This window comes from Cyrtonyx montezumae, unplaced genomic scaffold (genome assembly GCF_038088225.1).
Source record: "Cyrtonyx montezumae isolate F1298 unplaced genomic scaffold, pur_monq_1.0 scaffold_7, whole genome shotgun sequence".
In the NCBI taxonomy this organism is placed as follows: Eukaryota; Metazoa; Chordata; class Aves; order Galliformes; family Odontophoridae; genus Cyrtonyx; species Cyrtonyx montezumae.
This window is the reverse complement of record NW_027072078.1, coordinates 7,600,535-7,626,160: the sequence shown is the minus strand read 5'-3', so window position 1 is coordinate 7,626,160 and position 25,626 is coordinate 7,600,535. Positions and strand designations below refer to the sequence as shown.

General features: G+C 41.0%; 1 protein-coding gene across 5 annotated transcripts in view; it reads right to left on the bottom strand.

The window, feature by feature from the left end:
* Positions 1 to 5,458: 5,458 nt before the first annotated feature.
* Positions 5,459 to 25,626, bottom strand: part of MYO1B (myosin IB) — a 90,035-nt gene continuing 69,867 nt past the window's right edge. For 3 of the 5 annotated variants that reach the window (XM_065751116.1, XM_065751117.1, XM_065751118.1), the window contains exons 20-31: positions 25,270 to 25,419; positions 24,501 to 24,569; positions 23,326 to 23,412; positions 22,949 to 23,035; positions 20,538 to 20,624; positions 17,693 to 17,767; positions 17,164 to 17,298; positions 16,211 to 16,317; positions 13,197 to 13,329; positions 11,620 to 11,772; positions 10,585 to 10,712; positions 5,459 to 7,250 (exon numbers count right to left, since the gene is read on the bottom strand). In XM_065751116.1, coding sequence (XP_065607188.1) covers positions 7,127 to 7,250; positions 10,585 to 10,712; positions 11,620 to 11,772; positions 13,197 to 13,329; positions 16,211 to 16,317; positions 17,164 to 17,298; positions 17,693 to 17,767; positions 20,538 to 20,624; positions 22,949 to 23,035; positions 23,326 to 23,412; positions 24,501 to 24,569; positions 25,270 to 25,419 — 1,335 coding nt within the window. In that variant the 3' untranslated portion in view covers positions 5,459 to 7,126. The remainder of the gene's footprint in view (positions 7,251 to 10,584; positions 10,713 to 11,619; positions 11,773 to 13,196; positions 13,330 to 16,210; positions 16,318 to 17,163; positions 17,299 to 17,692; positions 17,768 to 20,537; positions 20,625 to 22,948; positions 23,036 to 23,325; positions 23,413 to 24,500; positions 24,570 to 25,269; positions 25,420 to 25,626) is intronic. The other 2 variants (XM_065751119.1, XM_065751120.1) reach the window with 2 other exon arrangements.

Sequence of the window (25,626 nt, the reverse complement as noted above, 5' to 3'; positions counted from 1 at the left end):
TCAACACATGCCAGCAGCGCGTTTCTTCTTGCTTCCATCTTCACATCCGCTGTCCAAGCGCACGTAGGCAGCAGACTCAAAAACCCAAAAGCTGCAACCGTACCCCCACGCTCTGTGCTTCCATCGAGGGGCTGCGAGAGGAGACGCCGTGCTGCTGGAAGCAGGGGACAGCGGATTGCTGGTAGTGCATTCCAGGCATCGCCGAGCTGCCACGATTGGTACGTCACGTCCCTAAGGACAGGGGATGGGATCTGCGCCTGGAGGAGTGCCAGCAATGGGTTCACACCAACACTGCATCTGCAGATCGGGAAAGGAGGTGTGTGATCCTCTGCTACGTTCCAGCTGTGGGCACCAGCTCTATATATTCGGTGTGCCCAAGGATCCAGCCACCACAGGAAAGCTCACCAGAGAGCCTGGGTAGGTAGAGTATAAATTCACAGAGCAGCTCTTCAGTAAAGCTGAGAAGGGGATGGGAAGATATGAAAAAGGAATCCGAGCAAATAGCAGAGGAAATGACATTATGATCCCAGCTGGAAGTGCTGTAATGATCAGCTTGGTGTCTGTGTAGAAACCTGCATGAGAACGGACAGATTCAGGCTCCCGTGGAGCCAACGAGGATTTAACATCAGCTGGAGGGGGTGAAGGTTTCACATGGTCATTAATTTTGTGTTCCTCTTTAATTTCTCTCCATAATCCTCACGTATGCAGTGCTATCACACAGCCATCTACATTCCCACTGCCTTGCGAGTCTGGGTTCCCCACAGTCGACCAAAGCTGCTAACCCCAAACCAATCCCCATGCAAACGCTGTGGTGCAACAGTTCAGTCTGCACAGAGGCAGGAGGACATCTCTGCCACTCACGCACAGAAGCTGCTGGGCTACACTACCCCCATGGGCAGCAGCTCCTCTGCCACTCGAGGACAGCTCACCCTGCTGCTCCCACTGCCAAAAGCAGAACTGTGGCCCTCTGCTCAAGCAAGGCAGAGCACTTTAAATCCTGAACGTTAATCCTGTTTTGCTCCAATCCCTTTTCATAACTTTTTTTCTTTTTTAATTACAGTCTACTTTAAAAAAAATTGCCTGAGCCCTAGCAGAGGGACGGGTCTCACATGAAAAATGTCTGTGGGACTCACTGGGTGACATGGGAGAAGGGAACATCTGGCAAAGCAAAACCGACCATGAGGAGAAAGCCACACCAAGGGAGGCCTCCAGTAATGCCACAGGCCAGGATTAGCACAGTGCAAGTCTCCTGTAGCACAGAAACAAAAATAGAGCAAATCTACAAAGGGCTCTGCTCTTCCTGGAGGAAGCTGCGGGTCCCCACCCATGGCATCCCGGAGTTTGGCAGCTGAAGAAGAAACAGCACCATCTTTGGAAAGGGTTTCCTCTCCCCATTTCTACAGAAGAGCCTGAAGACGTGGCTGAAGCTTAAAGCATGGTGACAAACACTTCAGAGCAACTCTAGCTCTCAGAGGAGGAGGGTTTGCTTTGTTGCTCTGGGCAAGGAACTGGAGCCCTCAGCCATGTGCCCCGAGCAAGTCCCCTGGCCACACAGGGCAACCCCAGCACAAGGTGCTGGCCTCATCCCAGCTTGGACGGACGGACGGATGGATGGATGGATGGATGGATGGGGTCCTCTTTGTTTACACACCGATATCTGTCTGGCTTACAGTCTTCCTTCCTCTCCCATTTGTTTTCATTTTTTCACCTTGAGAAATACTACCTCCACCTCAACAGAGGGAGAGAACCACCCAGGCAGGATCAAGAACCACATCCCAGAACAACGTAGTGCTCAGTAGCCCAGCACACGATGAACACCACATGATGTCAGCCTAACAGCACTTCCTAAATGCAGCATTCATACAGGAGAGAATGCATCTGGGCCAGTAATGGGCTGGCTATTAGCTGGGAACAATTACATATTCATGTGGCAGTGAGTTTCTGCTCTTGGTTTAAAATCAATAGCTTTTTCCCATACCAGAAACAGCTGATTTGGCACAATTGCCATAATAGCTAATGAAAACTCAGAGAAATGCCATTACAAGCCCACACTCGTTGTGCATGAAAGCTCCGTGAAGAAATGCAGGATGCAATCACTCATTAGGGACCTTTCATTGCAGTTAAGAGCTCATAGACAGCCTTTGGACTCTGTTACTAAAAATGAGATGTTAATCCACAGGTGATGGTGGTTTCAGTCAGGCAGCATCGCACTCAGAGCCTTCATGGTTAAATTTACACCAAGGTCCTGCTCCAACCTATGGCAGTACGCAGACAAGGAGCAGCCGAGGTGAGAGCATCCACAGCTATTTCAAGCTTGTCTGTGTCTAAATGAGCTCCCTCCTTTTAGCACCAGAGTTTGAAACAGCATGGTTTTGTGCTGCGACGTGTTCCTTTCTTTCAGGCTACAAGAAGGGCAGGCAGACAGGCAGCAGCTTGAGGGCTGCGTGCGGTGCATCGGGCCACAGGGACTTCATCACAGCAGCACTTCAAGTGCTTTTCTCTTCTAACAGAAAGAGACAGAGCGAGGAGAGAACGCGCAGCAACAGAAGCTTTTCATGTTTCAGGCTCTGCTTCTGCTTTGTGTCAGAGTTTTGGGAAACACTGATGATACTGATCCAGCCAGCAAACAGCTTGAAAGGGAACAAGGCACCTTTCATTAGAAACAGCTCTTGGTTAGAAGGGAAATAAACCATTTTCTATATGCTCAGCTGAAACCAAGATGCCAGCATGTGGAGGTAGATAATGGAAGAAAATAACCCGAAGAAAATAAATTGCTGCTTTACACTTGAGACACACGCTTCTCTCTGCTACCACAGAATATCAAAGCAGGAGGCAAGGAGGACAGGAGAAAATGAGAGCCAGAGTTGGATCGCAATCAGATACCAATGTCTTAAAGGTTTGAGGTGAGGGACAGAGGGAATCAGTTTCTTAAAATCTCTGAGGACACGGTTTCATCAGCTGATCTTAACCAAAGGTAACCACCACAATACTCCCAAACTTTCCTAACTCACTGTAAGTTAAAGTTTGCATGCTCAGCTCATCCCTGTGCACAAGGGAGCTAGCTGGTAATGAGTTGGGACCGAGTTTGGAGTTCCTCTCCCAACCTAAGTGCCCTTACAGCCCCAGCTTATCCTGAGCAGATGCAGGCAGACATGAATGAGTTTCCTTATTATGAGGCAAGTTCACAGGAGCACTCTTTTTTCATCTTTCCATTCCAGTTAATACTTTTGAGAGCAGCCGATCCAAATCTGCCACAATCTACATCAATACATTTTTACAAGAGTGATTATTGGCAACTGTAAAACTGCTAACTCCCTATCATCTGGGTGCTCTTCTTAAAAACTACACAACTGAGAGAAACGGTGCTGCTGAATGAGCAAGTATGGTGCTCCATACTATCCTGCAGCAAGAAGTTGGTGCTCTGCAAACATGCCACACATTGCCCTCCTTACCTACACATTCTGGGAATAAAACACTCCATTCACTGCAAAATGGGAAACACCGGAAAGCGGGAAGGGGTGGGACAGTGACCTAACATGGGATTATTAGAAAGTGCATGATTAGATGCAGTACCCGAAGAACTGTCATCACACTGGGGAGGGGGATGGGGGGGCTTACAGTGTGCTCCCACTCACAGTCACACGTGTGTGTAAGCTGCAAAACAGCCCAGTAACGACAGAAGCTAGGTAGGGGGGAATCAGGATTCTTCCATTAGCAATTGCTAGAAATCATTTAAAATTTCCACCTGTCTGCATTATCAGCATCCCTTGAGAACGCTTTCAGTTCTGTCTTTGAAACGTGTTTCTTGGGAATTCTGATGTCCAAAGAAGTGTAGACACTGGCACGCTGCCCATCGCTGTCACCCTGCAGCGCCACAACCACCTCCTAGAAAACATGGAAAATTATTTATTCTTCAAGATTATGGACGTAAACACAGAGCAAGACCTGCACTGAAACAGGTTGCTATGAACACCCAAAGATGCACTGCCATTCGAGGGGTCACACACATCTCTCTGAGCCACACAGCTCTGCTGTGCATACACAACCTATAAACTCAATGACCATGCTCTGTAGGTACAAAACCAGTAAGGAAGATACAGATAGAGAAGAACTGATTTTTATTTGATTCTGGATATTTTCAAGAAACCAAGAAACAAATCTCTCTCTTTTTTTTTAAGACTCCTTGCCCAGCTTCCAGGTGACAAATGGAAACTTCCTTACAAGTAAAACTTTGGATGCACAAGGTTAGCACCACAGGAGCAATCACCTTCTTTTTTACAATTTTATGTGTTATAAAAGAATACAGAGGAAAAGAAAGAAAAGCTGGCCTTGAATTTTAATTTCCAACATCCTAAATACTTCAATCTAAGCACCAAAATGCCACGGCTCAACCGGTATATCCAAACTGTTCAGCAGCACTCACTCCATGCACTATGAGACATTTCAGTGGCAAACAGCAACCATCACAACATAGAAGCTAATAGGCAAGGCTAAAATGGTAAAGCTCCAGGAAAAGAAATGAAACAACAGCAAACAAAGTGAGGAACTTGCCATCCTTCCAGTGTTATGCGGGTATGGCTACCACGTCCTGCTGCAGAGATCAAAAAAACATAAGGGATGTGTGTGGGTCTAGCTGGGATGCAGTTCATTTCACAGGTCAAACACACTAATACTACCCCGCAATACTCTCATTTAATGGAGCAAACATCCAAATGTATGTAATCTAAACTCTCTCATTTCCTACCCACAAACAGGAGCACATTAGGCTTTGACTGATTGTTTTCCTCTATTTGTATTCATTTTAGAATTTGTGGTTCTTACTGAAAGGTCTTCAAAGAACAGTTTTATAAAGCCTTAGTCTTTACCAGGCAGGAATCTTAACACAGGATTTAGGAGATTTAAATCTAGCAGCTATGTGCAGTTTTCTTAAGGCAGCGGAATAATTACTTTGAGGTATCCTAATTTTGCATTATAACTTGATGCTAAGACTTCCTTTGTAAGCATCTTTAATTACAAAACATCTGAAATGCTTTAAATATTACAAAATGACTAATCGGACTCGGCTATTCATCCTTTTTTAAAAAAGGGTTCAAAATTGGATCATAATGAAGAAGTGGAGGCGGACACCCCATCCCTCAGACACCCAAGGTCAGGCTGGAGTGGCTCTGAGCACCTGATGGTGCCCTGTGCACTGCAGGACAGTGGGGCTGGATGGCCTTTAAGGGGCCCTTCCAACTCAAACAATTCTGTGATTCTATGATTTAGTCACAGTTTGGAAAATGCATTTTTGACTGCCCACACCTTTCCACATCCTGTGTATGGATTTCTGACAGCAACACTAAGTAACCAGCTATAGCAATTGCTTTGTATTGAAATCACAACAAAACCCATCTACTTTAATCCCAAAGAGAGATGCAATACAACCCAGAACAACTTTTTTTTTTTTTTGTCATGAGGATAAGGAAGGCAACATTAATACCAGAGTATCAGCTGCAGGACACAGTTTGAGCACGGAGCGTCAACAGCAACAGAGGAGCCTTCACAGCCTGTAGTGCTACACAACTTCACCACCAGGAGAGCAATGAGACGCTGAACTTTTCTTTTTCTTTCCTTTATTTATGCCTGGACTTCCAGCACTGCACATCAGGTACTCAGGGTCTTCATCTGTCCTATTTCAGACTGCAAAAATACAATGGTTTCTCTACTGTCCTTGCATCAACAAAGCAAACAGTCACATTCAACAAACCCTTCACATGAGTAGTTACTTCTATCTTAAAAATGCAGCTCCTCTTAAGGATTTCAGCTAACGCTCCTGGCTTATGAAGATTAAGTGCAATTAGTTACACTGAAAGTTTATAATGTGGCTCTTGGATTGTACTTCTGTGCACACATTTACATCAGGCACACAAGTTATATAAAATAGCTTGGAGTACAAAAATACGGCTACAACATAGGAATACCAAACAGCACCGAATTAAAACAGATTTATTACCGTAGTACCAATTTATATACAAACCCTCAGATTCAGGAACTTGTCATTCTAAGTATTCTTCCCAAATTGTAGTGTACACTCTAAAAAACTGCAAATTAACAACACAACTCTACTTTAACCCCTATTCTGTCTATGCAGGCTGCACCAATCCTCTCTTGCACACAAAAATGTATTATAAATAATTTTTCACAAAATGCTGTGTGTGTTTTATTGCACATTGTACATGCCAATATCTAAAAGAAAGGCTCACAGTCTTCGCTTGGGAATGAGCAGTTTCAGTACCCAGCAGTACTGTGTCATGAACACTACTGTGTTTTTCAGGTTCTAATCTTAACTGATCACGTGAAGAAATAAAGCAGAACAGAATGTGTTTCAAACTGCGTATCACCTGTGAGTGATATATGCTTCTTTAATTTCATTCTGATTTTTACTGTATAAAGGCATTACAAATAACTGACCTACTAAAAATCCCGTTTGAAAATTTCTGCTTTCTTTTTGTTTTTTTCTTTTTACAAAAAAAAAAAAAAAGTTATACATGTAGCTGCTTGGGTAATCACGTGTTCCTTTTGTTTTGCAGAATTAGGTGTTCCCATGCTGTATGTACTAAAGGATCAAGCTACAGAGGTCCTAGTGTTAGCTACAAGTGTAGTGCCAGGGCTCAACACCCCTCTGCCCCATCTCTCCAGTGGTGGTGGAAAAGGAGGAGCCCATCAGAGCACCACATGGCTTGGCATAAAGACACCGGGCACAAGTTGCCACTAAGCCTCAAGGTCATGTATGGTTTCTGTTAAGTGGATCTCTAGACTAAGGAATATGAGTAATTTATCATTAATATGTGGGTTTACGGTATGCTGCATTAAAATATGGCCACTAAACAAAGAGAATGGTTCAGGTATGACAGGTAACTTGCCAGCTGGTAAAAATGCCCCACTGGGTAAAAATCTGCATGTTGAGGGTTAAAACTATGGCATGAAGGATAAGATCAAAAAGTCAACTGATCCAATGTTTTGCCAAGGGCTTCTAAAGCTATTAGCCATCAACAGCTCCAGGAAGGGATAAAACCAGCAAAACCAAACGACTAAAATTGCACTATTACAAAGAAACAAGTCCATGGAAGGGAGTCACCAGCTGCAGTTAAGGGACAGCCACTTCAAGAAGCCGATTGTTTTTCCGTTTGCAAGTTGGGATGTTGCCATTCTTCTGGTTGCCTTGTATGAACTTCACACACACTTTGTCTTGTCTGAACTGGACCAGAAACCTAGGAGAGTGAATAAAATGTGTGTTAGTGAAAGCTGGAAGAAACACATGGGAAGTCTTTTTGAAGGCCTTTCTTCTATTCACTGCTCTAACTACAAAAAGGCACTGGAGAAGAGAATGCTGCAAGGAGACCTGATTGCAGCCTTCCACTATTTAAAAGGGGATTATTAAAAGGAAGGGAAACAACTTTTTACAAGGGCAGACAGTGACAGGATAAGGGAGAAAGGTTCTAAGCTCAAGGAGGGCAGGTTTAGTAGATTGGATGTCAGGGGGAAGTTCTTCACAGGGAGAATGGTGAGGTGCTGGAACAGGCTGTCCAGAGAGGCTGTGGATTCCCTGTCCCTGGAGGTGTTCAAGACCAGGTTGGATGGGGTCCTGGGCAATCTGTACTAGTACCAGACCTGGAGGTTGGTGGCCCCGTCCATGGCAGGGGGCTGGAACTTGGTGATCCTTGGAGTCCCTTCCAACCCAAGCCATTCTATAATTCTATGTCACTGGATACTGCATCCTGGGGATTTTTTTATAAGCAAGATAATGTAATTACAAAGGAACTTTAACAGTATTTTACCATTTTTGGTCCACCATTTATACCCTATTTTCAGTATCTACAATACGTCAGTGAATCGGGTACCTCTGAAAACTAGATTCTGCAGCCCTGTAGTCAAAGGAAAACATTAAACATGGGGTTTTTGTTTGCTTGTTTGTTTGATAAAGCAATACATACATAAAACTAGAAAAAACACCAACAATAACAAGCAAAGCAACAAACACTTTCTTACCATACGATAAGGAAATTAGTCATAGCTATATATTTCTCTGTACAAAGAGCAAAAAGTTCTCCCACTTAAAGGTGGATAAACTAAATACATATGTATGTACATACATATATATCTGGAGTAAGTGCCAGACATCTGTTAATTCCCTCAAAGACCAACACCCCTGTGACTTGTAAGTTCAGTAGAGCACAGCAGAAGGCACATTCCACAAAGAGATGGCTTTGTTCACACAAAAAGCCACCAACACTCAGCTGAGGACAACTGCTTTACCCAAGCAACATTTCAAAAGCTCAGCAGAAACTGGGGTGAATGTTAAATCCTTAAGTCAGGGTGTCTCTGAATATCTCAACAAACAGGGAAAATGCTGTTAGATCTGCTTTATAGCTGAGAATCCCAGACCCACAGAGTACCTTCCTGCTGGCTTGTCAGAAATGTGCCACAAAATAAACCAGCATTTTAGCAGCTCTTCTATTTCTAATGCTTAGTTAACCCTCACAGCCTTTAAAAAAAACCCAACACGCTCATACAGAGCCTCACGTTCCAAGGATTGCAAGATTAAAAGCAATAAACAGGGCAGCACTGCTTTTCAGCTCACATGCAGCAGACGCTGACCTAAAAAGTCCTTTGTAACACAGCAGATTTTCCCTTTTAGCATCCTTAATATGTCCTCCAGCAGAGGCCAAAAACTCCAAAGAATTTGTCCTCCAGGAGGAAGCCACAAATCAAGCTGACGGCGTGGCTCAGGGAAGGAAGTGGCCGTGTCATACCGTGACGCCCCGCAGCCCTACTTTCCTGCCCAACAACTCAGAGGCTCCAAAATCAACTTGTTCACTTGCCATGCAGGCGGCCACAAGATGGGAGATGGTCTCTGAGCCACCACCTCTTGTCACCAACACTGTGTTTTCCTCAAACTTTCTTAAGTCTTCCAGCCTTGCCAACAAGCGTGTCAGTAGCACTGGCAGACAAAATGCATCTTCTGATACAACTGGCTCTGCGTCTGATTCACCGCTCCAGTAACATATGTCAACACTGGCTCAACACACTCCTGGAGCAACTGCAGTTTTGGTTTTATAACTTCTCTCCCCCCAAAGAAGTGCACAGTAGTCAAAGTGGGGTCGTATTTTCTCCTCAATTCCTAGCTGTGCCTCTAACTAAACTCTGGCATACAGACAAGACTAATGTCTTGCTGTCAACAGAGATGACTGCTCAAAGAGAACAAACAAAACTGAAAATTATTTAGTCTGGATAAACTAGAGAGCAATACACACTTGATTGGTTTTAGTCACCAAAACAAGTAACCAAACCACATCCCAAAACACAAGATTTCCAGAAAGCAAACTGTTTTCCAGACCCAGGCTGGCAGGACTGACTAGTGCATTACACATTTCACTTCAGTAGTTTATTCCTTTGTAGCAATCACTGAACTAGTAACTTAGCAGGGAGAGTCATAACTCCTCCAGAAGCTAAAAAGTCACTCACTTCTGCAAAAAATGAAATAAATCACATCTGGTAGCAGAACAGTGGAAAATGGCAGATGTCATTTTCAAGGAAACAGCAAAATCAGACTTTACATAAACCTTCAAGCTGATCAGATACAAATTGGTATCACCACCTGAGCTCTAGAATACTATCAGTGCTGTATAACCAGATAAAAGATTACATTTTCACCTGCAAAAAGAATTATTTTGCTAACATTAAAGGTTTCTAAATATTCTTCCTCATTAAGAATGAATAAATCCACCAAACCAACACCACTGAAATCAGGAGGTGCTTCACACAGCAGACTGTACGCATAACAATGGTGAGCTAAATGATGGACTCACGTGGAACAGAATTCATGAGTCCACACAACAAAATATTTTAATTCCAAGATTATAAACACTGCAAATTAAGACCTCACTTAAGGTCAAAATATGAAACCAAATCAAATAAAAAGATATTCTAATTTGAGATACAATCTATTTATTAAAATAGAAAAAAAAATCCACCAAGAAGCAAAATGAGACAATCAACCAAAAAAGCCCACAAACAACCACTACACCAAAACACCAACAACTGGTGACTGAAACTCCGTAAGAAGGAATTTTAAGAATATAGTTTTCACCATCAGAATAAAAAAGGTTGAGCTTCACAGACCTACACTACAAGTGCTGCTGCTATGTATGCTTTTGTTGTTTCCTCAGGAACCTGGCACATGATGTCCACTCTAATTAATTGATAAACATCTCACAGGAGTATGTGAAGCTCTCATTTCACACATGAAAAGGTCTCCTCAAATGTATTATCTCTTCATTGTCTCTCAAGCAGCATTTCTACTTCTCAGCTCTACTTGAAACTATGTTAAGGACATTTTCTCTACTGACTTTCAAGAAAATAGGAGCCACAAGGAATACTAGAGATGAGTAGCTACTGAAAATTGGATCCTTATTTATATGCACTCAGTCAAGAGAAAAGAAGCAGTAACTGCAAAGCAGTGTTCTGTTTCTCTAACACTAGATATCTGACTTTTTAACACGTTGCAGTGTAAGAAATGTACTTCTAAGCAAACCAGAAACATACTCGTCAGAAATCTCAATGTTGAGCTTCTGCTTGGTTTGGCTGAGAGTAGTGCGGTAAAGTTTAGTGGCCATTTCAATAAGGTGATCACTGCTGAACAGGAAATCCCCTTTGCTAGCTGCTCCTGAGCCCTGGAAAAGAAAGAAAAGTGGTTAGGATGACCAAAAATCTAAAGCACGCAAAATATCAAATGCCAACAAAGTGGGATCCTTTCCTCTGCAGTCAAATAAATCTCCTGTCTTGTAAATGAAACATGGATGCTGTGCAGGGCTGAGGCTTAAAACACAATTCAGTCTTAAATAAACTACAAACTTGTTGATAATGATAAAACCCTCTCCCTCTGCCTAAAGGAAAGTTACCATCATTTGTCTCACAACACTGTGATGTTTCTGTCTCCCTCTTCTGGCTGTGCCACGACAAGTTCACATTTCTTTTCCAGAAAGGAACAGAAAAACAATTAACACCACAAGATTTGGAAGAAGGTGGTGAGTACAAAAAGACACTATATATAGCATTCCTCAAATCCATTTAAGCCAGAATGCAAATGCCAGCTTAATGACTTTAACAGAGCAATGCTGACAGTGCAGTGAAACAAATATAGCAGTGAACTAAGTTCTTTGGAAGCGAGTAACCAAGTGAGCTGTGCCATAATGTGGATTTCTTGGAATCACAAAAAGAAGAGAAATATTCTGCTGGCGTGTTGGGAAGAACTATACAAGCAGCAAAAAAAGGAAAACACTGTCACTAGATATAAGGAGCAGATTAAAGGCCCATTTTACTAACGGAAAATGCTAATGCAAAGGAGGCTACAGTGAAAAACGTTCACAATTAAATCATCGTTCAAGATGTAATAACTGTTCCTATTTGGATCCAGGAGTTTTAAATGAACATTTTTGCAGACACGGTGAAGTGAAAAAATAGCACTCTGAACCGGCAGGCTAACGGCTTTGACCAGATGCTACAAGACGACCCGTATGCCATTTTTTAACTGGTATGCATCAAACAAGCAAACTAATATCTAATGAAGTCATAACCAACCTCCTTGAGGTGCACTGCAAAGAAGCCATCGTTTTGGGAACTCATGGACACTTTGGTAACATCACCCAGCGGAACCTCCAACTTGATATTCCCCGACTTCTGATCCGCAAGGAGAACGTTGTTTTTGGTTAATAAGAAAATCCTGGATGTAGCCTGTGAAAATACAAAAATGCAAACCACTATCTGCACAAAGAGGGAGTTAGGCTTTACTGAGCACCCACTAAGACTAGAAATCGTTCACAGAGTTAATAAGTTTGGCCCATGTAAATAAACAGGAACATCTGATGTTCAGCAAATACTGCAATCAGTTAAAATTAGGTCAAATTTATTTGTGTGTCTAATTATAGATTTAGAAGCTTAGCTCATTTTGGCACATATGCTTAGATATAAACAGTTTCTTTAATTACTAGCTTACAGTTATAAAATCCAGAAAACGAAAGTCAGGAACCGCCAATCAGAATAACCTCATTTCTCATGCAGAGAACTGTTGAACAGGTAAGAAATAAATCCTTAAAAATATAACAGATACAAAAATAAACGTTTTAAGAATGTATATAAAATCAAAGTTTCAAATAGGACAGCTTATGTTCGCTGTAAATCTAATCTAAAATATAATGATAATTAAATTACATAGTTTCTTCTCCTGTAAAATCTTGAAGAAAAAAATCTGTCGCTAAGACATTGCTTCCTAAAGCACATACCCACGGCTCATTATTATTATTATTATTTTAACTTTGAGCACTGTCTCCTGTGCAAGTTCATGAAAGATACTGCCTTCATTTAATTACTCCCTTCCAAACTGAAAAATTAATTTGTTGTCAACAGACAACCTAATTTCACAGCTACAAATGCGTAAATGACATTTACATCTTACAAGCGGAGATCTACTAGTTGGAATATTTAGACAGATATGGTGACAACAGTTACATCTACTAAGGGAGAACAATGCCTCCTGTTCTAATAAGTATAATTTAAAAGCAAATTAAGTTCTGTCTTGGCAGAAAAAAGTTCCCTGCATATTAATAGTTTTATTTAAATGATATTATAAACTTGCCTCTTAATTCCAAGAAAGCTCTTGATATCAATCAGAAGATGCCCACAGTTAGCCAAGTATGCCACTTGTGGTTTTAAAAAATATTTAAATGTGATCATCGTGAACTTGAAAGACATAAGTTTTCCAAATATTTCAAAGAGAACTGTATTTTCTAAATATTTATTTTCTTCAACTGTCAAACAGAAGAGTTTAGTACAAAGACTGCATTTACTTGTGAATCGATACAGCCTGTTGCCAGTTGATCAGATGCCATTTTTGCTTGGAAAAGCCACTGAAAAATATATGCCCAAGCAAGGTTTTAGTACTCCTGATGTAAAATTGCAGTGTGTGTTGAGAACCACAAATTTACACATATGCAGCATTTCAAGTGTTGCCCTTAAAAAGTTGTGGGCTTTTTTTGTTTTTTGTTTTTCCCCATCTTGATATTATTACATGACAGAAATTAAATCTCCCTGTCAGTTTTATTTATTATTTACAACAAAATCAATCTACCCTTCAGGATAAAGCAATATCATTTTATTACCTTCCCATTAGCTCTGTTGATCTTATTCACAACTTCAGCAATAATGATCTTCTCATCCACAGCATCCTTCAGTTTTTTGTACTTGGGGTTCTTGCTGATCTCCAGGTAAGCCCCTTGGAACGGCTGCCCAACACTGCCAAGCAAAACCAAAAGAATCAGAGCTAAATATGAATAAGACATGAAAGAGGCACTGCTCCAGGCTCCATGGAGCCAGGAGGTGCTCCAAATACCACTTTCAATGACACAACACTGACGGAAGCTTCCCTAACCTCGGATATGTCACCTGCCGTGGAAAGTCATGTGCTGCCACGTTATTACCAAAAGACCCAGACGCTGAGCAAAGCAACCCAGAAACCTTTGCCTGCAATTTCTGCCTTTATGAAACAATGGCAAGGCAGACTGCTACGTTACTGTGTAACAGAATAATTAGAGCAACACACTGCTGAATAGAAAATAGGATTTGTATTATAGTTTATGCAACATAATTTGTCCTCATTGTTGCTGTGGAGCTGGGAGCTTGCAGCTCTTCCCCAAGACACTGGGGGTGGCGCCAGCATTAATGTATCACAGAGATGTTAGCATTAAATCTATGCCATGAAGGCATACCACATCCACAGGAAACAACTTTGTAAGTTACACATAGTGTGGCCACATCCCACAACACTCCGCCCCCCACAAGGCAAGAGTGGTGCTAAATGGTATATATTTTATATACAATGTCTTGTATATAGTAACAGCAAAGCATCAGTGAAGAAGGAGAAATTCATCTCTGAAGACAGAAATAGGATATTTCTTTCCCTGCTCTGGAAGCAATTTCAATTAAATGGGGCAAATGGTTACCAATACCAGGCATCCACACATACACAATCAGTTTTGACATAAAATCTCCCAGTAACTGTCTGTTTGTGAAAACAGAGGAAATTCAACTTCCAAAAGAACAGCAGCTCTGCCTCTTTGCAGCATTTCAGAGAGATAATAATTCCCCTGGAAGATTCACTGCTGCTTGTTAGATGTGTAGCAACTCTTCTCCAATACTTGCTGCTCTTGCAGCTCTCACCCCACCGTTACCTTAGGGTTGTGTAACAACAGCTCCCCTGCCAGTTGCTGCTTGCTTTGTTTGGAAGTCACTTTAACTAATCACTTTGATTAAATTACAGTCTAAGTACTAAGTGCAAAGCTTTGCCAAGATGAGAGCCCAAAAGGAACTACTACATTATCTGGAAAAGCACTGCCTTTTCTAATCACTTCTCCAGCACGTAGGGAGAGAAAAGGAAGGGCAGTGGATTTTTAGTAATCGCCAGAAGTCCCTCTCTGCTCTTAAATAATTATACTACATGCAGAAAATTAGCCACATTCTTCAAATCATTATCATTCCAACTAATCAGAAACTTCATACAATAATTTCCTCTACCCTTAGGCCAATAAAAAATTCAACAGGAGTTAATCAGCTCTGAATACAGTTCACAAGGGAAAAAGAGATGGAAATGTTTCTAAATCAGTGAGGGGTGGGGAGCAGGGAACACATTCTAACTTTCCACTGAGTTGGCGCTTTCTGTTTTGGTTTTTACTAATTAGCACTATGAAACCATAGACACCAAAATCATAGGTTCCCTGTAGATTTAGTCCCTGATCAGGTGAGAAATTAACACTTACTTTCTATCACATTTTCCACTGGGATAGGGATCACTCAGCTACATACTGCTGCTAAATACGTCATTGTTCAGCTTTGGTCTTTTGATGTGAAAGTACCAAACAGGGGTGCTAAATTCCTTCCTTCCCACACTGGTCAGACAAGACATCCAAAGAGCAGCATCTTTCTCTTTTCCCAACAGCATAACAAGGAATCACAAAGCAAATAAATGAGCAAATCACAAGCTGACATGGATGGCCTTTAAATAAGTGATTTGCTGAACGTAAGAACCTGCCCGTTACAGGAAATAAAGGAAATGTCTCAGTAAAAAATGAAGAAAACAAACCAATAAAATGCACAGACACTGAAGCAGAGTCTCTCCATGCATAGAATTGACCCCAAAAACTGTTGCTAGATCCTAGCCCTGCCTCATTTAAGAGCACTTCTCTCCCCTCTCTTCAAACTGTGGCATACAAGAGAAATCTCTTACAAGATGGATGATGCCTTTGTTTTCAGTGAAAACATTATTTCTCAGCTCATATTTACTTAAAAAGCTCAATTAAACTTCTTTTAAAGACATCCAACCTCTATTTTGTCATGTTATTGCATACAGAAAACATGCACATTGCTTAAGTAAAATCAGATACTGCTGCACTTTCCTGGGCATCGTTAGCTGCTTGGGCAGCAGCGACAGAAGTCAGCACATTTGAGGCAGTCAATAATCTGAGAAATCAAAAAACTTGTAGAGACAATTTCTCATTTTTGAATAGTTTCCAATAGAAAAAGTAAAAAAAATCTAAAATTTAAATAAATGGTTAAGAACTTTTTAGAAAATTCTCCTGTCAGAAAAAACTGTGTATGTGCCAATGCATGTAACTTAAAATCCCCAGTCTTCACACCCAAGCATAATGCTGGTTGTACTCATTTTGAAGATAAGAGCAGTCTCTGGCATGCTTCATCTGGGAGTGACGTGGTCACTTACAGCCCTTCAGTTGGCTTAACACTCATGGGGTGCAGCAACCAGCACAATGGAAACTAGGGGAAAGGATGAGTGATTCCCTTCTACAAGTTCTTCAAATTTTTACTGTGTGAGCAAGTCCAGAGGGTCTGAACAACAAAACGCCATGATTTTGGATAAGAAGTGCTCAGTAGCACACGATGATAAGCTGCAACAACAGGCAAGCTAATTTGGAGGCAAACTGAGGTCAGTGAAGTAAATGATGGAACCACGATTCTTTGGCAGTCACCACAGTAAAACATTATTGTGAAACTAGGAAAAGTCCTTTCTTGCCTAAGATAAAAAGCAAAATCATGCACAGCATCCTAGATCTATGTAAGGATACTGAATTTATCATACACAAAAAGCTGTGGAGTAGGTAATTACCTGGCTGGATATAAAGCCTTCTTGTCCTTGAACAGTTCACTTGCTTCCAGTTTTTCTTCGTATATAAGCTTCTGCTGATCCGTGAACTGGTCTCTGTACTTTTTACACTGCAAAACACAATACATCAGACAGACCAAAAATTATCCTTCCAATTCTGATCTGAAGCAGCAGCACCACAGACTAGTGTCTGTTTATTGCTCAAGATGTACATTCTTTGTATGTTTTTGAGGTGACTCATCTCCATCCTGCACAGCACTGGCACAGTAACAAGCCGTGGAGGTGCTTTCCTCCTCACCCACTCTACATTCCTCTCAATTACATCAAAAAGAATCTCTACATCTCATTTAAGCACAACACGACTGGAATGCCACGTAAAAAGGGTTCACAGAACATGCAGTTGCACAATTGAGGATGCTTACATAAGCAGACAGAAAGAACAAAACGTAGCTGAGGATGACTTCTGCAGGCTCAGAAGTGAAAATAGTTCCTTGATAATGCGCAAAAAAACACAGCCCACAAGCTCAGTAAAATGTCTCATCAGCACTTATATTGATTCTCACCATTCTCTCCATTCAAAGGTCCAAAACAAATTTCAGCTAACCTCAGCTCATAAGTAAAAAATTCCACCAAGCACTTCCAATGTTGGGCTGAGAGCTAGTCCCCGCCCTGGCCACAGACACAAGGACTATAAGCTACCAATTAACAAGCAACAGGCATGTGGCTTTAATATCTAGTTAAAAGCCAATGGCAGGAAGCGGTCGTCTTTCCCTAGCCCCAGGAAGAAATGGGCAGGATAGTTGAAGGCCAAAGACAATGATCTTCCAAAGAAAGAAAATGATCCTGGCTGGAATGGGAAGAAATGCTTCCTAAAAATAGGCTCTTCAGGAAGGAAACAAATCTGCTAACAATCATGCAGTGAATTTCTGTACAGACTGGCCCAGAACATGCCCTACCCTCCACAAATGGAAAATCCTCTTTAGTTCCTTGTGAGTTGAATCCAAGAAAAGGTAAGGTCTCGCTGGCCAGTTTTTATCTATTGGTGATAAAGAAGGCATCTTATTCTTCATCTCCAAGAAGTATTTCTGCATCTGCGATACAATGGAAGCAAGATCTTTTATTAATGTTCAAATACCAGAGTTACTGAAATTAGCATGGCAAAGCAGATACTGTGCAACCAAAAGCACTGTTACCAAACTGCAACTCTCCACTTCAATAAACATCAACATAGGTTTGTAAAAGCCAGCCATATTGGAAAATGCAGATTTAGATGCCATGAGTGTGACAAATGCTTAGCTACTGCCACTCCCACACCTTCAAAATACCATTACTGTTATTCTTTCTTTACATCAGAACATTTATCAATTTTTCACTTGTTTAGCTTGGACATTTCCTTACAAAGAACACCAAGACCAAAAAACAACTGTTATTTTTGCAAGAAAACATACACAAAATAACATATGCTTTGTATGAATATATACATACAAGTCTCTGAAGTGTAAATTCATAAATTTTTCTTCCAGCATTGGCTCTGAAGAATTTCCTGTACTCTCTACGAACCTGAAAAGTTAAACAAACCCCTCAAAGTGAATACGAAGAATGAATCTGTTTTCACTGGTACTCTTATAAATCTTTATGTCAGAAAATAGTCAGAAAGCAGACAAACGTGCAAAGTGTTCCCTGAAATGCAAATACTAAGTGGATACACTTAAAATATATGAACAAAGCTATGGACTCAGAAGTCAGAAAGTTACCTCAGATGACCCCAAAGTCATCTCCAAGTGTGACAGAGAATTTTAACTATCTTCCTCGAAAAGGCACAACACTCTAAAACTGCTGGACTCACAGAATTCTAACTATTTTCATGTGCTTTTTCATAAAGTTGGACAACAAAGAACTACAGCACAATTGGTGATACACATTGTGCTATTGTGCCTGAAGAGACACCACACATGTTAATTATATTGTTAGATGACGAGCCATTTCTTTATGATTTTTCTCTTTTAATATTCCTAAAACATAGAGTTTTTTCTCTTAAGAAAACACAATGTGAGACTGAGCACAGCCAGCCTGGAAACGAATGGGAAGCCCATGCTCATGTCAGAGCTGAAACATCCACCAGCCTTCCTCCAACTTTGGAGCAGCCTGGAACACACCTGTTAAAAAGTTTGGAGCAAAAACCAGAGAAAACATCGTGGCTTTGCATAATTTACCCCAGAGCAAATTTAGTGGTTTCAGCAAACTCACCACGTGTTGCTGAAATTCACTGCAACCAAAAAATAAAGTGAGATGAAAAAGAGAAGGCTGTGAGGAGATCTCATCGCAGCCTTCCAATATTTAAAGGGAGTTTATAAACATGAGGGAAACCAACTTTTTACACAGGTAGATAGTGACAGGACAAGGGGCGATGGTTTTTCCACTAAAGGATGGAAGATTTAGATTAGAGTCAGGGGGAAGTTCTTAACTGAGAGAGTGGTGAGGTGCTGGCACAGGCTGCCCAGAGAGGTTGGGAGGCTTCACTTCATAAGGAAAATTACTAGAGTTGTTATCCACTGATTTTCTTTAAGGTTTAGTGCTCTAGAACTACCTCCTGTTGTATTCAAGAAACATGTAGATGTGGTACTAAAGGACATGGTTCAGTGGAGAAACACTGGTGGTAAGGAAAAGACCTCCAAGGTCATTCACCATCTTGGTGTTTCTATGATTCTATTTATTGCTCAGGGATGGAAACTGGCACACTCAAAACCACTTCAGACGCAATCACCCCAAATCTCACTCTTCTCAGAGGCTCTCTTTAATAATGGGCTTTGCGTGCTCCTTTGCGAGCTGCAAGGTGTGCACATTAATTTGGAACAGAGGGACTTGATACACGTGCACTGAGTATACTGGAACTGCAGGGAGGCTGCAAAAAAAGCAGTGACCAATGCAAGAGTTCCAGCAGATGCTAGCAATATTTACCTGTTATACAACCAAAAAAAAAAAAAAAAAAAAAAGAAAACCCCTCAAGAAATACTGGCTTAATCTGAATCACTTGTATTAACTTTAATTCTTCACTTGTGTATATTTTGAGTGAAACTTCTACAACATAAGACAGAAGAGGTAACTGTGCTAACAGTGGTGAACTGGAGCTACAGAGCAGGTTCTTGTTCAGAAAACTGCATGTTTCAGGTGAGGCATATGTGCCACTTACACCATTAAAAATATGCTGGAAAACCACATGACAGACAGGCAGAAACACATTCTGGCTGTAATGTGCCTTGAAGGCTTTGGATTCACCGATTTTCATTCAAATGCTGCTGTTTGATATGCAACAGCCTCTGAGTTCTCATGAGGGACATATTCTCATTTTAAAATGACAGAAACAGACCCAGTTTGGCAGTAGTACCTAATATGCAATTCTGATCTGTAGAATGACTTCTTAAAATGGCTCCTTTGTATTTCTAGATCTGCTTTCCACGTATATAAAGTAACATAATTTTTATATGCATAGCATGCCCATGTTATATGTGATTTTGAAAGTTTCCTAAGTATTTACCCCCTTTCATCATTGTTAAAATAAATGTGAGAACATCAGAGCTGGACTTTTCATTACCGAGTTGTTTCCTTTCAGCCTTCTGTAGCCCACAGTATCCCATTAAGCACCCAAGACAAACAACGATTTAGATTTCTGCAGTTCTTCAGGACTGCATCTGTAAAAGTATGTTTGAAAATCTACAATGAACAGAACCACATCATGTAAATCACTTGGGCGCAGACCTGGAATACCCCGAGTTGCCATTTTCATAGTCTATTTACAGAGCAGAACTACATTTTTCCAGATTACAAACGTGTATTCTTTGGCCAGCTAGTCCTTGAAAGCAAGGGACGGACAATGGAAGTCTCCTGCACATCGTAGCTCTGCTGGACATCACAGCTGCCACCAGCCATAGGTGACCACATGCAATGCTGTGCCCTACACAAGCTCAGTGCTATCAGCCATGGGCTCAGCATTACTGATGTGAGCAGCAGTGAGAGTCAGCAGTTCCTCTGCCTCCGTTCAAACAAGCAGAGTTCTCAAGAGGAAAATACATGCTTGTAATCTGTCCAGGCAGGACCTCTGCCAACATAGGTCATGTTTATGAGTCTACAGCCATACTGCAGTCCCTTTAGTCTGAATGAGGCACATTCAGCTTATGAATTCCGCTGTAAAGTCAGTGAAAAAGTTAAGCAACATCATTTTATGCAAGAACATCCTTACTAGCAAATCCCCCACACCTGCTGGTTTAAGTGTTAGTAAGGTGCCACGCTGTAATGAGTTCATGTAGGCAGAAGGGGGTGTTTGAGGAAGTACCTTCAGTCCAAGCCAGTAAGCCCAAATGACTGCAACAGCATGCTTACGCCTAGCCTCCTCCTTCAAGCGTTTCAATTCCCTTCGAGCCTAAAAGGTTTAGATAGTGAACAAAAGAGACAGCCCGATGCAGACAGCACAATGACCAGGAAAGGCTTCTCCCAAACAGAACAGCCAACTTACAATCAAGGTACAGAGAGACGGAAGAACAGTGTTTAACCTCCAGAACCCCATTTGTTGGTGTGAACTGGTGCTAAACAACACGAGGTCAAAAAAAAAAACTCAATTTGAACTTCTATTTTACAGATGAGAATTTTATCTGCCCTCTTACTTGCTGCCAATGTTTCCATCTCATCCTACGTGTATACCCTTGCCATCAGCAGGAAGTACCATGTGATCAGAATGATGTCCATGGAAACTAAGAGTGAAACCTCACCATCTCAGCAGCTCTTCCACTGGCAAGTGCTGGTAAACAACTCTGAAACTGTGTGTGATGATAACAAAGGGCAATGCACTAAGGGCTTTTATTCTGGAGGCGACTTTTGGTTTTATGTACTTAAAAACTAAAATTCTACAGCCTGGTAAATTATTCCTTTCTCTATAGAATGAAGAGATAAGTCCCCCAAACACAGTGACTTCCTGCATGCAAGGAGATAAGCACCCACCTACAATTCCTCAATAATTCTCATTTTAGGAAAGCATTTTGCAAAGCATTCTGAATGCAAGGTAATATGTGGGCAATTTAACAGAATCTCATATTGTAGAGGATACCCCAACCTCTGATACTCAGTATATGATTACAAAAGCCAAGTGGAACAGAGAGTTCCAATGTTCCAGCATCAGAAAGGCACAGCAGCTCTGCCAGTGTTGTCAAATGGACTTCTGTAGCTGCAGGTCCAGTCTACTTTGCAAGTGACACGGGCACTCATAAAAATGCTTCTACTCATCTGAATGGAAGGGAAGCTTCTACCATACTGTATTGGAAAAGTAAGGATTCTGCAAAGTTGGATGGTTGTCTGTCCAGTAAAAAGGAAGAATACTGAGCACTTGAGGTCTAAGCTTTTCTTTAAAAGCAAGTGATTTCTGAAGACAGTATGTTATCGAAATCTTTTAAGTGTTTAAATGATGAGCTCTAATGCTATTAATACTATTGCGTCAATTTCTGATCTCCCTCTTAACTCCAAATAACATCTTAAATGCAGGGAAGAAAATATCAGCTGTGCAGTACTGATCTTTTTTTTTTTTCTGGTGAAAGGAACTATGGATAAAAATAAAATAAGCTATCAATGTGTTACCATTTAAGTAAATGAAGACGAAACTGTTAACTTTTGTAGCCACCTAAATATCTATATAAATAGGTGCATAGTCTCTCTGCAGGGAGGGAAACTCTGCTTTGACTCACAGTGCTGCCATTCCATTACAAATCTAACAGATTTACATCTAAACAGCAAAAGTCAAACTCCGCATTTTACTACAGATGTGACATGAGCACATTTCTACATCTTGTTGGCAAGGTGATCATAAACACTTCCCACCTCATCCTAAACATTAACTGGGAGATGTTTCAAACTTAATGAATTAATAGAACATAATTTTAAAATAAGTTAAGATTTTAGTAGGTGAAACCAATCAAATTTTGGCCTCCAGTGAACAGCATTTCAAATGTTCACAAAACCCACAACTGCAGGCTGGGGATTAGCAAGAATCTTTCAGTGGGACTTTGCTTCTGAAAACAAACAGCTGATGCTGGAATTCCTGGGATTTTTCTAGGGCTGTAAGTTTAGAATTGCAAACTAACACCATTTTCTGCTAAAAGATCAGGTCATGAAGCCGCGCTTTAATTGCGGCTACTGAAATTTTCTTACTGGTTCAAATCACATCCAGAGAATGAATTAAACCAATTAAAACAAATATTTAGTAGAATGAATAGCGCTGGTTTGAACTTGTAAATGAAGACTGCTCAGGGTGCAGAATATACAGCCTGATGAAAATCTTCAATACATCTCTAAGACAGTGTCACTGAAAGCACTTGTTAGGAGAGAGAAAAAAAAAACACTGAAAAACCACAACCTTCTCTCCCGGCCTCAAACCATGCTTTGCACATTTACAAGTAGTTAAATGCATTTCCTAAGTTGAGAATACTGGAGTCTAGTCATTTTTAATCTAGTCTAATGGCTTGTTAGTGCAAATCACTACTTGGCTGCCATGCATGGTATTTCCTACTCTACAAAACACTGGTATACAGAATGTTGTCAGATTTAAGAATGGCATAAATGGAAATGGAGGGAACCAATGATCATGCTCTATTATTTTTAAGTCAATTGTATTAGTTATTAATTCTTGCTATTTACTACTGATTAATTGTTGATACTGTTGGGTAATGAAGGGGGGCACGTGACATGTGCATGAAGTACCTTATATCCAAGCCAGTAAGCCCAAATAACAGCAATAGCATGTTTATTTCTAGCCTCCTCCTTCAGCCGTCTCAGTTCCCTTCGTGCCTGCGATGTGTTTGAAAATGGGATATAGAAAAGCTTAGGGAAGAAAAGGTTACTGCAAGTTCCCACCAGTGAGAGAGAGAAAAAGAAACCAGTCACCACAAAGGGCAAATATTAAAGCACGTCCCAGCTTCCCAGGCTGCACCAGCTAAAACATGTTAGCAGCAAAGAGAAAAAATAAATAAATCAGTAGTTTCAGCCACGGAATATATCTCCAGCTAGTTTTACATTCAAGGGCCTACTTCATTCTATAGAGACACAGTTAGGTGCAGGATTTGTTACTGCTTCCTCACCTGGGTACCATGCCAGTAAGCAGCAATAATTGTGGCAGCCTCGTTACAGCGCTTCTGATGCTTGAGCTCCCGAAGAAGTTTCCGAGCCTGTCAACAATTGAAAATAAAATTTAGCATCACCCTAGATCTCTCCATGACTATCTGCACAATGGCAACTATACTTTTCCTCCCCACAGCATATGCCTTATCCCTTCTGCTATAAATTGCTTATCCCTTTAGCAATAAATCACAAGTAAATGGCACTGTTGCAAGCGACACTTAAGGCTGCTGTCAAACCAGGCTTTTATCTCCAGCACTGCTGCCACCAAACACTGTTCTCCACTGACAAATGAAAAAAGAAAAAAACATAATTGAAGATGAGATGATGATTCGACCAAGTTTTCTTCCAATAACACACAAGGGAAAATACAGCATGAGAACTTTTAGGCTGTCAGAATACTTCCAACTCATTTTGAAAAAAGAAAAAAGAAAAAAAAAAGAAAAAGAAAAAATGAAAAAAGATGGAGTATAAATTAAGAGAAATAATAAAACCAAATTATGCCAGACAGAGCTTAAAGCCTGCTGGTCAGAAGAAAGCTGTGGACACCTATAGGTAGTAACTGCAGCCCCTTTCCTGCCTAATAGGAAGAGAACTGATTCCAGAATCAAAGGCAGCTTTCTCCTCCCTAAACAGGGAAGAAAGTCGTAGACTGTGAGATGTAGAAAGATTAATAAGAAAACAAAAGAGCCCAGGGACATTTTTTTCTGATGCAGAACAGCTTTAAGCACTGTTATTGCTCTCATGGGATGGTTAACATAATTTTTACTTCTTACTACTTCATCACTCCTTAAGTCTGTCTTAAGAATACTGGTTGCACAATTCTTCCTTTGCAAAGTGCAAACCCCTCAGAGATGCAAAGCTGTCCCAAATTGAGGACAAGCAAGCAATGACAAGGCACTCGCTCCTGGAAAGGATGGCACGCTTTCACCCCTCCTCTTAGCACACAGTGGAGAACTGAAGACCCAATCCAAGCAATGTACTGCTTAGGTGATCCAGACTCTTTATTTAGACCTGCTTTTGGAGACCCAAACTCATGCCAAGAAGGTGTGAAAGGCAGGAGCCTTGGTGCACTTGAACTGTGTTTTCTTTCCTACTCTGTAGCTCACAGGCACAGCCATAGGAAGAAGAAACTCACCTTCCACCCTCTGATGTACGACTGTACTATAATAGCTGAACTCTTTATCTTCTGATATTTCTTCTGTTGCTGTATTGGAAAGGAACGTTATGATGCTTAGAATATTGCATTACTGACACCTGAAAATATATTTAGGGATAGAAATTCGCACAATTTCCAAACAAGCAGAGCAAAGCACAAATTGTCTGTTTAACTCTGGTGGAAACAAAACCCATCTACAACGCTACATGGACAACGCCACTCTCTGTGTACAGAAACAGTTCGTGGTCAGCAGCCCAAAAGTTACACGGATTAAATAACAGTAAGAACTGTTTGTCTTTCCCACCAATAGGGCAGCACACAAACTCTTAGAAATGCTCAAATTTGTTGGCTAAGCTTTTCATTGCCTTTTGACAAGATTTATGCTGTTTCTATTGTCTTAGGATCAAAGAAAACAAATGAACATGTACTCCTGAATGACACATCAGGATGTTCTCTACCAAAATAACTCAGTTCTCCAGTAGAGTACTGGCCACTAGAACAGCTAATAACTGTTGACTTTGCAATAAGGCTTCTGAGCTTCAGGCTCAGCCCACTCAGTAACAGGGAGCATCTCTGTGAGTGAGCTAGAAAGACTTGTTGTACAAGTCAGGAAGGGTCTTCAGCTAAGAAATCAACAATGACATGGACTTGTTTATGTGTGGGTATCTGCTCTTAGAGCTAAAGGACTTGATGCTTTTCAATTATTTAAGCAAAAGCACAAAGGAAACACTTAAAAATCAAGTCTTACTGCATATCTCCTGAACCAGGCAGCAATCACAATCTGGCTTTTTTTCATTAACAAAAAGCGTGTGCGGCACTTCCAACCTCTGTAAATCTTCTCAATGAGAGTAGCCAAGTCCTCCAACCGCTGCTTTCTCAGATCTTCTAGTTTGAAGAGCTGGGTGTATTTTTTAGGTTTTTGTTTGACATTGGAAGAAAAACAGGAGGCAAGGAAAGACCAAAAATACCCATAAGAACAGCTACTATAAGCAAAATATCCGCTTTATTTAAACCCCCCTTTAGACATCTTTTGTTTATTTTTTCCTGCAGATACATCAACAGGTTTATGAAAGATATGCTGCTGTAAGTCAGCACATGAAAGTTA